This window comes from Carassius auratus, chromosome 46 (genome assembly GCF_003368295.1).
Source record: "Carassius auratus strain Wakin chromosome 46, ASM336829v1, whole genome shotgun sequence".
NCBI classification, from domain to species: Eukaryota; Metazoa; Chordata; class Actinopteri; order Cypriniformes; family Cyprinidae; genus Carassius; species Carassius auratus.
The window spans coordinates 17,474,748-17,489,546 of NC_039288.1; the positions used below are offsets into that span (position 1 = coordinate 17,474,748).

Consider the following 14,799-nt stretch of genomic DNA (forward strand, 5'->3'; position numbering starts at 1 on the left):
ATTGTTTTTGCCCATACATGCCTTTTCATGTCTATTTCTTTCGGTTTTTTTTTTTTTTTTTTTTTTTGAATAGCCTAGTCCTGGCATCCTCTACAAAGGATATAGAATTAAATAATAAAGTATATTATTAAATGTTTTTTTCCCCATTTGTTTCTTATGCTCCAACCAATGTAACTAAAAGGGAAAATGTAGCAAAGGAAAAAATATCTAGATGTTAAAAGTATTACAGTATTAATTATTACAGACATTTCGTCCTTTTAACATCTAACAATGTTCTATGTATGTATGTGTCCTCTTGAATAGGATTGCTTATGAAAGTAGTCCCCGAGCTACAATCCAAAATCAATTCGCCAGATTAAGTAGTCCCTTTATGATGGTTACCGAATTCACAAAAAAACAATTGAAAACGAAACCTCCGACTAGATCTACAATTGTAGTACTTCCTAAATTTTATCATTTATAATTATTCTTGATCTTTTTTTATTGTTTATAAGAAAATGTTCTCTGTGTATCTGCCTGTGTGTGGTGAGGAGGTTTGGCGGAGGGTGGTTCTTCCCTTCTTCGTCTCCTCGGAAGTAGACGTCCGTGTCTATATTCCGTTCATTTTATTTTTAATATCAGTTTGGAAGGATCCCTTTTAGTTTCTTTAACACCCCCACCAAATTTCACGGCAAACATGGAGGCGAAGCTGGACGCTTAAAAAGATGACGGAATCCGATCTGCTCCTTTATTTTACCTCAGTTTAATGGACCGGATGATCTGCGTTTCCCACAACCTTGCAGGGGAGGTAAGAAACTAACCGTTTCTGGGAGCTTTTATAGACATTTCTAACGATTTAGCCGATTAAACCATCGATACTGGACATAAACATGCGCATTAAATACAAATGTTGTGTTTTCGGTGTAGCTAGGAGTTTGTGTTTGCGTGTATATCGGCCAGTCGCTGTGTAGCTAGTCCGCTAATACTGTACATACCAAATATAAACTGCGTCAACACTGTATCAACATTTCATATCGAGATGTAACGTTAGTGATATGGATTTTGACGTGTTTAATGTCATTTTTTATAAATAGCACGAGTAGGATGCTGAATCACTTTTCATTCTTAATTAAAATGACAGATGAACCCATCATCAGATCAGAGGTGATTTATCTTTTTATTAATTTATTTTTAACCTAAAGTATTTTTGATCTGGGGTTTGCTGAATTAAAAAAATAAAATAAATTAAAATTGTTATTATATTGTAATCATAACCAGTGAGGTCATCATTATGTATCATATATTGCAATATATATTTACTAAAATTATGTGTACTATTATATATAATAATTACTTTATAATTTTTACTAAACAAAATTTTATTTTTATTTTAGCATATTTTATACACACACAAACACACATATATGAATATATATATGTATATATATATAAAATATATATGTATATGTGTGTGTATAAAATATGATTTTTTTTTTTTTTTACCATCCCATGTAATTGATGTTTGATCACGTATGATCTATGTCTGAGATGTTTTGTGTGTTCCTGTGCTCAGGTAGCTGTATCCAGTGGGGGAGGTAGGCTTTTCCAGGGTTCGTGATGAAGTTCACCCTGCCCCTGGAAAGCCGGAAGCTGTCATCTCTTCTAGAGAAGGCAGTTTCTAGGGAAGCCAAACTATGGAAGGTTTACGTGCCAAAGAAACCTACCAACCAGGTGAGTCTGTCAGCTGATAGCTCTGGTTTGTTTGGTATAACAACAATGTTTAGATTGTGGGAGGCAGATGGGGATGCAGATACATTAATCTAGTTTCTGTGTAGCTCCATTGGAAATATTTAAATAGTTATGGTTCAATATACTGTCATAATTATTATGTGCTGTAATTTGGGCCTTTTAGGATTAACTGTGTATGATTTGCTGTGGATGAATCTGTAATGTCAGTGAGACACTGGGATTAGTACAGTTATTAGAGTCTGTGTTATCTCTAGATGTAGTTGTCTGCTTATTGTTTGTGTTTGTTTGTAACACACATATATACGACCAGCTGTCTGAGGTCTGCTATCCAGCCCCATCCTGACGGGAACCTGGACGTTTTATTGTGTGTATTTAGTGTTAGTATATTTGAGATACTATGAATTGCTCAAATGTTTTTCAGTTCTTGTTATTTAGGTTTTTATTTTATTTGACAGTGTTAGTGATTTTGTTGTGTTTTGTCTTTAAAAAAAAATAGTTTTAGGTTTTGTAAGTCTGTAATTTGTATTTATATTTTATTAAGTTTAGTATATCAAGTTAAACTAAATGAAAACCATGAATGTGTCCTCGACAACGAGCTGAAATAAAATAAGTTTTAGTTATTTTTTTAAATAATGAAATTGTTTTAGTTAACTATAATAAGCCTCTGATTATTTTATTCTAATCATGACAATCAGAAAATGTAACGATAGGAATATCAACAGCAATATATGTACATATTGGGGTAGTAATTAATGTCAGAATGCATTACTATAATAAATCAATATCTGTGCATCTGAAAAGGGGTTTGATTTGGCTTGTTTGGGTCATGTCAGATTGGATTAATGCATATTGTAGACATGTGTGTTGTGATCTGATTCAATGCATTTTTATTCTTCAGGATACAGATATTTCCCCTGAAAAGCGTGATGAGGCCGTCCGGTGGTTGAGGGATGTTCATTCCCAGCTGAAGCTCTATCCAGAGACACTTTGCCTGGCCATTGGCATTCTGGATCGCTTTCTCTCTGCCATTAAGGTAATGTTCAGAAACGTCTGACCGGTCAAGGTCTTCTGCTCCAGTCAATGATTGTGGGTTTATGGTGTTTTCCAGTATCCAGCTGTCTATAACAGGGTTTAGCCGTATGTTAGCTGGTCTAATTGCAGCCCATGTAATGTACTTCACATAACAACACCTTTTTTTAAAATTAATTATAATAATACTCTCTCTGTCATTTCTGCATTTCACCTGTGTTTAAACTTGTGTAATAGTTTAGCTTATACTTGGCATGATAAAATGCATTTATTACTATTAAATGCATACATTTATAAGATTATAAATGTATGCATTTAAATTTATGCATGTGTGAATTTCACTCGTTTTTGTTTAATGCAGTATAATTTGAATGCATTTAAGCATTCAAGTTTGTGCATGTGATGCAATATAATTTATGCATTTGAATTTGTGCGTTTTGCTTTGTAATTTATGCATTTAAAGTTATAATGTTTTATATAATTTACATCATTTACATATTTTGAGATGCAGTGAACATTTCTGTAAAGTGAAAATAATTTTGCTCTATTATAGAACTTTGACTGTTATGTAATAGTAAGTGTTACAGAAATTTAGGTCACTATTTAGCTAAGCTGTTTTGTTAAACAACACTGAATTTTGTTTTTGCTCTCGGTTTGCCATTTTCTTTTAACACATCTGAACAGCTGCAGAGACAATTCTAGAATTTTTTTATTTTTTTATTTTAAGAGAAAGTGAAACTGCACTGTGATGTATTATTAGATGCAAATATATGGCAGTCTTTGCAGATCTGATTAGTTCTTGTGCTTTGGCATTTAAATTAACAGGAAATAAACACAGGAAATGCATGTGTCTGTAAAAAAAAAAAAAAAAAACATTTGCCATTTGCTGTTGTGGCATAAAAGTGCACGAGATGTAGAATCGCAGTACCATTATTGATCAATCTCTCTCTGTCTCTTTTTCAGGCTCGTCCAAAGTACCTGCGCTGTATCGCCATCTCTTGTTTCTTCCTGGCTATTAAGACCAGTGAGGAAGATGAGGTGAATACAGTATTAATACACTGATCAGTAGCAAACAATGTACTTCTGTAATTCTCAACAGAGTAGAATGGCAACAGAGTAGAATGAAGGGCAACATCCGTCAGTCTCTGTGGCTTTATTTATGTAGCATAAGTTACATTTTTTTCTGTGGGGAAATGGTGACCCTTAATGGACGTCTCTGATATCTCAAGTCTAGAATCAGTCCCAGTTTGATGAGCCTTTACTGAGATTTCTGTACCGGCTTCTGCTTAAAATGCCAAAGATGGACTAATATTTAATCTGATTATTTTCTGGCAGCTCTTTAAAGTCATTTGTGGCTAGACCTGGCCATGTGATGTGGCTTAAACTCATTGAAGCAATTACTATACTTTACTTATAATTTCTGCCATTATTTTACTATTATATTAGATTTTCTTTTGGTGGGTGTTTCTGTCTGTATAACCTTTTAAATAAAAGTGTAAAAAATAGGAGCCATTTTACAAATTGTTTTAAAGTAACTTGCAATAAATCATGCAATAATATAGTTCTCATTTTGCAATGATGCAAGCATTCAAGAGAGAGAGATAAAATTGCGCATGTTTGGACATATATCCAATCAAATATAAAGATCTTATGTAATGTGTGTTTTGCAGCGCATCCCGTCTCTGAGAGAGCTGGTGTCCAGCAGCAGATGTGGCTGTTCTCCATCGGAGATCTTGCGAATGGAGAGGATTGTTCTGGATAAGCTGAACTGGGACCTGCACTTCGCCACAGCACTGGACTTCCTTTACATTGTGAGTGGACTTCCTCTTTCTCACACACACACACACACACACTAACTTTGCAGCTCTACATACAGACACTGAACTCTTTTTTTTTTATGGTTTGTAGTATGGGATAGTATATAATTGAATGGAGGTCTGGCTGAGTTCGTCTCCAAGATTATTGAAAGAAGTATTGAAAGCACCTTGTATGTAAAACTACTTTTTAAACAGAAGATGTTTTCCAGTCAATCTAAATCCAATATCTTAAAGACATTTTCAGAAGGTCTATTTAACATACCTAAGACAGAAAACGTATAATAAAAGATAATAAAAAAATGTATTAGTAGAATTCGTTGTTTGTTCATGTTAACTTCCCGAAACCTGTGAATTGTTACCTCATTAATTTCTGCCATAATTGCTGTGTTTTACAGTAGTAGTATTTAAGTTGTTTCTTAAGGAAAGAAGATTATTTCAGTTTAGGAGTTCTTATTCACGCAGAACACTGCTAGTTTACAAAAGTACCAAATAATTGATAAACATATTTGCTAATCCAGATATTAGATTCCATTAGATTTTGATTCATTTTATTTATCTCTCTGTAGTTCCATGCGATGGTTCTGAGCTGTAAGTCCGGGCGGTTGAACATTGCATTGTCGGGTCTGAACCCGTCGCAGCACGTGGCTCTGCTCACCCAGCAGCTCTTCCACTGTCTGGCCCACAATGCACTGCTGCCGGTGTGTGGCTCGTTGCTGTCCCTCGGCCTCATCACGCTGGAGCTGGAAAAACTCTGTCCTGATTGGCTCGCTCTCACTGTCGACCTGCTGCACAAACTACAGGTATGAACTTATGAAGATCACTCTCTCTCTCTCAATCTCGCTCTCTCTCTCTCTCTCTCTCTCTCTCTCTCTCTCTCTCTCTCTCTCTCTCTCTCTCTCTCTCTCTCTATATATATATATATCAAAGCTTACATATAATACAATGCAATACAAAGATGATCGAGATGAACAAATAAACGTTTCTTAAAAGCCAGATGATCATATATTTGAACATGATTTTGCTAAAAAATAAAAATATAAAAAAATAAAGTAAAAGTAAAAAACAAAACAAATAAACATTGATTTAAAGTAAACAAGATGTTTCAATCTGGCAAGTGTTTGTCTTGAAATATTACCAACAATATGAAAGTTAATGATAAGCAACAATTACAGTAAAAACAACAACAACTACTATCAGATGACAGAAGGCATGTAGTAGATCAGGTTGTTCAGAAAGTTTTAATCATGTTGATCATCTAAAGAAGGCCTTAGAAATGTGCATATCCAATATGGCAGCCTTTATAGGATCAAAAGGGTTAAATGGGTATTGAACATTGTTTGTAGAAATAATGTAGCTTAAGAGATTTAAGATAGAAAATCAGGAGATCATGTTCAATCGTTTCTATTGAAGAAATCCAGAAAGTGTCCAGGAAGATCACAAGAATCTGAGGTCACTCTAAACTCTTCCTCGAGGTCTCCTCATCAGTGTGATGATCCAGTTATCTCATTATTCCTAGCTCACAGAGGCTCTGTTGATGCGTGCGGTTTAATTGAACTCATCTGCTCACACTATACGTTCGAGCCGCACTAGCGTGTATAATCTGTCTCACATGTTTGCTTTTCTCTAGACTCTTATCATAACTCAGAAGAGGCCCGGTCAGTCACTTCTCCAGAGCAAACTCTGTTATCAATGCCAGCAGCGAGCTCAAAGTGAAACCAAAAATAAAGACCTTTAAAAGTCCCTTGCTTTACAGGGATGACTGTCATACCGTTAAAAACTGATAAAGAAATTCCCATAAGTTTACAGGTTATTGCATCATTAAACATACAGTTTCAGTAACTAACACTGTCAACAACAGTGAAATGGTTTTCAAATATTCATGACTGTTTATTGAACACTACTGTCTTTTAATGTGATATACACAACCTTTTAAAAGTTTTTGGGTCCGTAACAGGTCTATAATAGTTAACTAAAACAAATATATAATTTACAATTTTATATATATATATATATATATATATAGAAGCTAGTTGCTGTAGCAACATTTCTCATTTAATTGTTAAAATCTAAAATCACTATTGGAAAAAAATAAAGACTTACAACTTTAAAATAGAAAAAAAACCGTTGTGAAATATGAATAAAAACTATAATAGTATCTCAGTGGCTGCTTTTATTCAAAGGACAATAAAAACATTAATATTTGGAAATATTATTACTATTTAAAATAAGAGTTTTATATTTGGGTTTATTTTAGATTGTAATTTATTCCTGTGATGCGCATCTGTATTTTCAGCATCATTCCTCCAGTCTTCAGTGTCACATGATCTTTAGAAATCATTTTAATATGCTTCTCAAGAAACATTTCTGATTATCATCAATGTTGAAAACAGTTGTGCTGCTTCATATTTCAGTGGAAACATTTTTTCACAATTCTTTGATAAATAGAAATGCTCAAAAGAACATCATTTATTTGAAATAGAAATCTTTTGTACCATTATATATGCCGTAACTGTCACTTTTGATCAGTTTAATGCCTCCCTGCTGAATAAAAGACTGTGCACATCATGATTTTTTTGTTTCCTCTCTTTCAGATCGACAGTTCTCAGCTGATCAGCTGTCGAGAGCTGGTTGCACGTTGCCTGTCCACACACACGGCTTCCCTGCCTCCTAACACTGTGTACATCTGCCATCCCCTGCCGAACGCCCTAGAGCCTCGGGACGGGGGAGTCCTGCCCCCCTGGCATGTCTCCCTCGCCCCGACAGCGCCCTCTGACCCCAACACCACCCACACCCGCTCGAGCAAGTCTTCGGCCAAGCGGAAGGTGGAACACATGGAGGTGGATGAGTATTTTGATGGGATCAAGCGCCTGTACAACGAGGAGAGTCCCCAGGAGGGGGCGCTCACGTGCACAGGCGAACCGGTGGGAGGACGACAGGGTTTACCAGTGATACAGCAGAACGCTGGCTCCTCCCCCTGCCCACCTCTCCAACCAGTCAGAGAAACCTAGTGGAAACGGCTGATCAGTCACACAACCGCAGCAGCCGCGGTCATCAGTTCACTTCAGAGCAAGAGAGAGGCCAAAAATACTAACAAAAAAAAACATACTCTGTGCATGATGCCATTTCATAACCGTAAACATAAAAGGCTTTAAAAAGCAGAAAAAAAATCTATATAAATATATATATATATATATATGGAAAAATGTTTGCAAAAAAAAAAAAGTAGGCATATTTTTCCCTCCACCTTTGGAAACCAGCATTGTTCCCGTTTGTCTCTTTTTATATGTATTTGCCAATTGTTTCATCTAAAACTTTCACTGTTGTCTTTTCTCACATTTCATTTGTTTCACTTTAAACTTCTGAGTGCTCTTAAATAAATTACATTTTTATTAAATCAATTTTTTTATTTGAATAATAAAAACTAATTTAATAAAATAATTTGAATAATGATAAATATACATTTATAATAATAAATATATATTTAGATATTATTTTTGATTTATTTTATTTTTTTAAGGCCTTGGTTAAAGAGTGGCATTTCTGAAGATGTATATTAGTTTTGTATAAATATTCACTCTTGCTCATAGCTGGGTCTAATTGCTTAATGTCTGTGTGTGTGTGTGTGTGTGAGAGAGAGTGTGTGAGATAATGTCCCTATCACTTTCTTATACTGAGCATTAATGATGAGCTAGTGTTGTTTGTGGCATTAGATCACACATGGCGTGGCTTGGTTAGATGAACTGTTTGTCGCTTGTTCTAAACCCAGTAATGTAACTGTTATAATGATTAGAATAAACTGCGTAAGATTCTGAATTAACAGAAGAAGCTTTAGACTGCCACCATTCCTTTGCTGATCATAACCTTCCTGCCGAAAGCTCTCTCTCCTGCTCTGAAGTGCTGATGACGGTCCGGGTCGCTGCTGAGAAACCTACCAATGCTCAAATAAATGAAAATCTTCTGAACCGCTCGTGTCTTCTCGTTTTTCTGAGTTTGTGTGGAGGGATAATACTCTGCCAAAGGATCCCTGTAAAGAATGAAATCTGAGATCTTCAATGTGGGCTCATTGCTCTCTTTAACAGAAGAGAGAGACTGAGGGGTCATGATTTTGACACAGGTCAGGATTTATTCATATTTATGTGCTGTAGGTAATGGATGATGGAAGAGTTGCTGAGGAAAAGGTCATTCAATATCTAAAGCCTACAATGACGAGAAGTGAGTGAGGCACGTTTGAAAACGTGGCTTTATTTAAACCGGAATTTGTTGAATTACTGGAATTGCAGTGTTTTATCTAATAAGGCAAGTTTGCACATTTCCAAGATGAAGTAGCGAAGTAGAATGCATGTATCGTATTTCCATACAGAAAATGTTTTCACATGATAACTAAGAAATATGAACAATGTTAATTTCATTAACATATACGTGTAGCCCATAAAAATATGTATTTGTGATACATTTTTGGACACATGCCATCATACGTCTATATCCATCTTAAAGCCTGTGATTAGTTGTTGACGTTATGTAAACATAAAAGGTACACATATTTAAAACATTACAAAAACTTTCAAACAGATTAAATATATATATATTTATTTATTTAGTGCAATGAAAAGTCAGATATATTAACATATGTACACGTACAATATTTACTATGGGGATTTTTTATTTTATTTTTCAATAAACTTATCTAACTAGAATGTATATGTCTAAAAAAATTATTCTAGGTAGCACATCACTCGTGATAAAGGGCAATATATGTCATATTACATTTTCGTATGAGTGCATTAAAAATAAATAAATAAACAATAATGCTACAGAATAATCTTTTCCATCATTAACTTATATTTTTGTTGTATGAATGTCAATGTGTAGTGAGTCAATTGTCTTCATGTTCACAGAGGTGTAGTTCATCACATTAACAACTACATGGGTTAGGAACAGTATATTTTATTAGTTTAAAAACATTTTGTTTGTGTGTGTGTTTGTGATATTTTCACACAGCTTTTGCTGTTTTATACTATATGTATAATAAATAAATAATAAATATAATAAATACAACTTGGTTTAATCCAATGCAGTGGAATTTATACATTTTCACATCCTGTCAAATGTCCAAAAAAACCGTCCAGGTGCTTGTTTTTAGTTATAAATAATAAAAACATATATAAATATACAGGCTACTTGTTTGGCAAATTTAATAAAGTTCCCATAATATTCCACAGTACATTTTAGCAGTTCAGTAGTAATATTTACTCATATTACCAAACGTTTTTAATAGATGGATTGATGTATTCATGAATAAATCGTTATTTTTGGACTGATAGATGTGTGCAGGTATGCAGGTGGAACTGAGAGAGAAACCCGTGGGCGGAGTTACAGTCTCAACAGCCGAAACCGTTTGTCAGGTCCTTCATTCTGATTGCGTGACAGCACGAGAGAGATTCACGCGAGGAGAGCATGGCCACCGACTTCACACAAGAATCCCTGCTGCGCTTCATCATCAACAACGGCGGCAAGGTGCGAAATGTGGATTTATTAACCCACTACAGGCGGTTTTTGCGGGAGGACGAAGATAGAGAGCAGAACCGGGAGTTATTCAAGAGGTATGTGAACTCCGTGGCGACTGTGAGGCAGGAGGAGGGGGTGTCTCATGTTGTGCTGAGGAAAAAATACCGCGTGCATCTCGGAGACGTCTCCAAGAACCGAGAGCCTGAGCGGCAGAATGAAGGAGACTCTAAGCCTCAAGCTGCTTTGACCGTCCCAACTAATGATGAAATCTTACCAGTTGCTGGAATCATCACCAACAACAACAACAAGAACAACAACAAAGATTCTACTCCCAGTTTTGAAAAAGCTGTCATCACTTCATCACCACATGGGAGGAAGCAACCTGTTGTCTCTGAACAGGTTAACGATGCTTGCCCTTTGAAACCAACCCTGTCCGACACGGACAGTCGCTCGAGCGGGAGCGGCCAGAGCTTTGAACAGCCATGGGAGTCGAAAGTTACCAGCGGGGCAACAGATCTGGAACACAACGGTGTTTACGTAGCCAAACAGAGACAATTAAGGGAAGCAGATGGTTGCGAGCAGTCCTTCGTGGACCCTGCTTACTATGAGGTAAGAGTGTCGCCTACGGTTGAAAGGAACAGTTTGAATGCAAGCACATCGGATGTTCACTCAGACGAGGCTGTCGCCGAAGAATGGCCTTTGTGCTCGACCCTCGGACAGTGTCACATATACAAGTCTTCACCTTGTCTGCTGGACCATCCTGTTTCTCCACACATACACTCCCAAACCTACAACAAAACAGGCTTAAGCCGAAGCAATGATAGTCTGCTGCAACCAAACGAAGGGATTAATGGATTTCCGATCCAGGAGCTGGACGAATACGAGACTCACGGCTTGTCCGTTGATGACCCTCAAGTCTATGCAAGTGCATCGTACCTGCAGATGCGCCAGTCATCGAGTCTTTCCTCAAGTCGTGACAGCGTCTCAATCCCTTCGCCTTTTTATACACCACCTGACACCGGTTGGCTGCACGGCAATGAGTGGTCCGTCGATCAGGTGCAAGACGGGAACGATGTACAAGCGTTCCTACGTCGCACTCAGGAATCAAGGCTGTCGTCGCAACTCTACCAACCGAGTCGCAACATCACGTCCATGCACCACTCGACCGGTCACATCGTCGACGAGGACTCGAGGGCTTCTACGCGAAGCAGTTCGCCAGAGACCCGTCATGGACCCATCGTCCACCGCTTGACGTCCCGTTTGCGGAGTCGCATGTGTCGGAGTCTCGGGGAAGACCTGGATCAGCCGTTCCCAGAGGACAACGTCTCGGCGAGGCACAACCGACTCCAGCTGCTGTCCTCGACTCTAAGCATGGGCAATTTAGTCTCGCAGTCCTCTAGCCGAACACAAAGTTCCCAAGACCTCTTGTCGCCTGCTGGATCCACACGAAGCTTGCACGATGGTTCCTTCAGCGGCAAACACTCATCCATCCCTCTTGACCCCAGAGAACACGACTGGTTTGTCAAAGCGGCATCAGGTGCATGGACCGACATCTATGCTCTATTCCGAGATGACCCGAACCTCCTGAGCAAGCGAGACTTTATATCCGGCTTCACCATCATCCACTGGATGGCCAAGCATGGTGACCATCGTGTCCTGAATACGCTTTGGTACGGCGTCGACAAGGCTGGGATGACTTTAGACGTCAATACAAAGACCTTGTGTGGATACACGCCGCTCCACCTGGCAGCCATTCACGGCCACAAGAAATTCCTTCGGCTCCTGGTGCAAAAGTTTAAAGCGGATGTACGGATACGGGACAGCAGTGGTAAAAGAGCATGGCAATATCTGAGCAAAAAAGAAAACTGGGACATCTTAGAACTTCTGGGCGCCCCACAGAAGTGCAACGGCGGCAGTCCAGCGAACCTGACCACGAGACCTGCCACCAACAAGGTGAACGTCAACAGACATTCGTCCATCGCTGCACTGTTCAAACACAAGTCTCACTTGAGGGTCTCCTCTAGTCCAGAAACATTTTAGCGACTAGATTATTGTAAGGACCGAAACCCTTGCTCATAACGGTGGCACTTTTTGCTGGTGAGAAAGCCCTTTGTTTTGTAATTAAAAATGGGAACTTGCATTGAAAGGAACAATGGTTTTCCTGTTTTGTTCTTGGTTTGTTACTTTATACGTCTGTTTTTTTTTATGAATGTCATTTATGTATTCTGGCATTTTGACACAGTTTCCATTGTGATGCCAACTTCAAACACTTGTTTTGTATTTTGAACAAATTATGTTAAAGAAATAATTCACCCAGAAATGAAAGTCCTGCCATTTTTTTTACTCACTTTTTTTGGTCAGTGCAATGATGTTGTTTTGAACCCCATTGAAAAGAACAGCTCTTCAAAATATAAGATACAAAGCCTAATTGGAACGACATGAAAGTGAGTAAATGATGGCAGGATTTTAATATTGGGTGGACTATTCCTTTAATAAGTCTTTTATGCAACAGTTTTTGGCCTTGTACTGACAAACTAGATTCGAAGTCGTGTTGTTTCAGACTGAGGATCATCTAAATGCATGTTCTGCTCATAACAAGTTGTTAATTTTCTCTGCAGGGACTAATTTGGTTCAGTGCCCTGTAACTGTTTTTCCCTTTGAGCTCTGCAGGTGTAGGAAGCTCTTTGTGCCCACTTTTGTATTTAATCCAGGAAACTATGCTGTTCAGAAATGTCCATGCATCTTCGTGACGATGTGAGCATTTCAATCTCATTTAGATTTCCTTGTTTTTCATATTGGGATGCTGCAGTTGGCATCTCTCTTCACCTGATGCTCACACCTCACACGTTGATGCTCTCAGCACTGTATGCGTTCATGATGAATACCAAAGATAAGCTCAGAGCGGTTTAAACGGTTTAATATTTAACTCACCTTTCCCTCTTATCTAAACTTGTTGAATGAGTGGTAAAGAAAAAACCTCCAAATTCCAATTAATTTCTAAGAACATTCCAGCTGCGTCTACCGAGATGCCAAAACAATCCTAACTCACAGACCTCAAGTGTAGGAGAAGCAACATCCGAGTGACTTTGGTCAAGTTTTCTCTCTCTCGTTTTGTTTTTCTCAGAATCATGAGTGAGTTGAAGTAGGAATAGAAGTTCTGTGTTTCAAGGCTGGATGATTTGCATGCTGAGCTAAACCAGTTTTTTTTTTTTTTTGAGATCTGAGAGATACAGAAAAGCTGAGTTTGGGAGGAGAGGTTAGTATGATGTAACTGGTGGAGTTGGATGTTTTTCTTTATCTCTCCCTATCATAACTGGTGTTTTTTTACTCCATGGAAACATCAGGGCCTGATCTGTGGGTATGAAGTATTGTTTAGACGTGTTTTGACGTGTCTGCTCTGCATTGAGTCTTACGTAATATTATTTACACTTTGTGATGCACCTTTATGTTCCATGTTTATTATTTGAATATTAAACAAAGACTTTGACCTTTGTAAAACCATCTTGACCTTTGATGCAATGCTTTAAGATACAGATTAATCAAATTATTAGACTTTGAAATCCACATTTTTGACTGTTCTTCATGCTGCATTTTTAGATCATTTTCTCTTTGGTTTGACAGAATTTCTCATTTATTACATCATGCCATAATCACTAAACCTTTATGAGGCATATGCTGCTTAGATGATTCAGGTTGCTCGCTCAGCCCTGATAAAGTAGTAGATATCACTATGGTTTAGCGGTTGGTAACCATTACATTGTTTGTTTGGCAGTTTCTTTCTCCTTGTTAGTTTCCTGTTGCAGTATTCTTCGAAGCACTGACTATAGTTTGACCGGTTTTAAGTGACTTGATTCTCTCTAGGGATCATTTCAAGAATAAAGGTGCGTGTATTTATTTCCACACCTTCTGACCAATTTCCATGACTCTCCCATGCATTTGTGATAAATAGTTTTCAGTGATTATACTCGCAAAGAGGAATTTCTAGATGCTAAATCCGTTTAAAGTGGTAATGGATACCACAGAAATTTCTTCCCCTGCCCTTTTTACTTGGTTGAGCAACTGGTTTTAATCAAATACTCATTTAGAATATACCCAAGAGTTTCACCTATGCAGCATAACTTTCGGCTTGCACATGTGAGGTTAATACTTCAGACGTTTAGCATATTTTTTAAGCAATGAAATCTGAAATATTTGACAAGTACATCAATCATTTGACATGGATACATGTTATTCTGCTTCTAAACAGGAATGTATACAAGCATGAATTGTTGCCTTATAAAAAGCAAATTTAAAGTTCTGATACTTTTTGAGTGATCATGTCAAATACTATTGAAAAAAATCACAATCTGTAAGTAACACTTTACATATAGTGTATGTATACAATAAATTAAATGCAACAGTTCTTGTGACCTTCATTAAGCATTGCTGAGTGAAAACAATTCCTGATGAAGGTTGCATGCCTGAAACGCTGCATTAAAATATGATTTGCAAGCTGAATGTGGGATTCATTTTTGTTTCTTGGTATAAAACAGGTGAAATCTGACTGATTATGATAAACCAGTTTAATTAATACACTAATATGCTATACGTTTCACATCTGCATTATAATTTTCAATAGTATATTTACAGGACATGATCATTCAGAAAGTGCAGGTGTTTTCTTTTTATTAGAATTAAATCCTAATTAAACTTCAAATAACACAACACCAACACAACAATG

General features: G+C 37.3%; 1 protein-coding gene across 1 annotated transcript; it reads left to right on the forward strand.

Annotated features, from left to right (window-relative positions):
* The first annotated feature begins 536 nt into the window (after positions 1–536).
* Positions 537–8,536, forward strand: LOC113064423 (cyclin-I-like). The gene is made up of 7 exons (XM_026235259.1): positions 537–787; positions 1,553–1,710; positions 2,627–2,761; positions 3,721–3,795; positions 4,428–4,568; positions 5,141–5,374; positions 7,166–8,536. Exons 2-7 carry the CDS (start codon positions 1,597–1,599, stop codon positions 7,580–7,582), a joined length of 1,116 nt encoding a protein of 371 aa, XP_026091044.1. The 5' UTR covers positions 537–787; positions 1,553–1,596; the 3' UTR covers positions 7,583–8,536.
* Positions 8,537–14,799: the final 6,263 nt, after the last annotated feature.

Bases quoted from the DNA above. Each gene is read 5' to 3' on its own strand.
- LOC113064423 (XM_026235259.1), top strand. From the start codon at position 1,597: ATGAAGTTCACCCTGCCCCTGGAAAGCCGGAAGCTGTCATCTCTTCTA. The intron at 1,711-2,626 runs GTGAGTCTGTCA...TTTATTCTTCAG, and splicing joins CAAAGAAACCTACCAACCAG to GATACAGATATTTCCCCTGA. The intron at 5,375-7,165 runs GTATGAACTTAT...CCTCTCTTTCAG, and splicing joins ACCTGCTGCACAAACTACAG to ATCGACAGTTCTCAGCTGAT.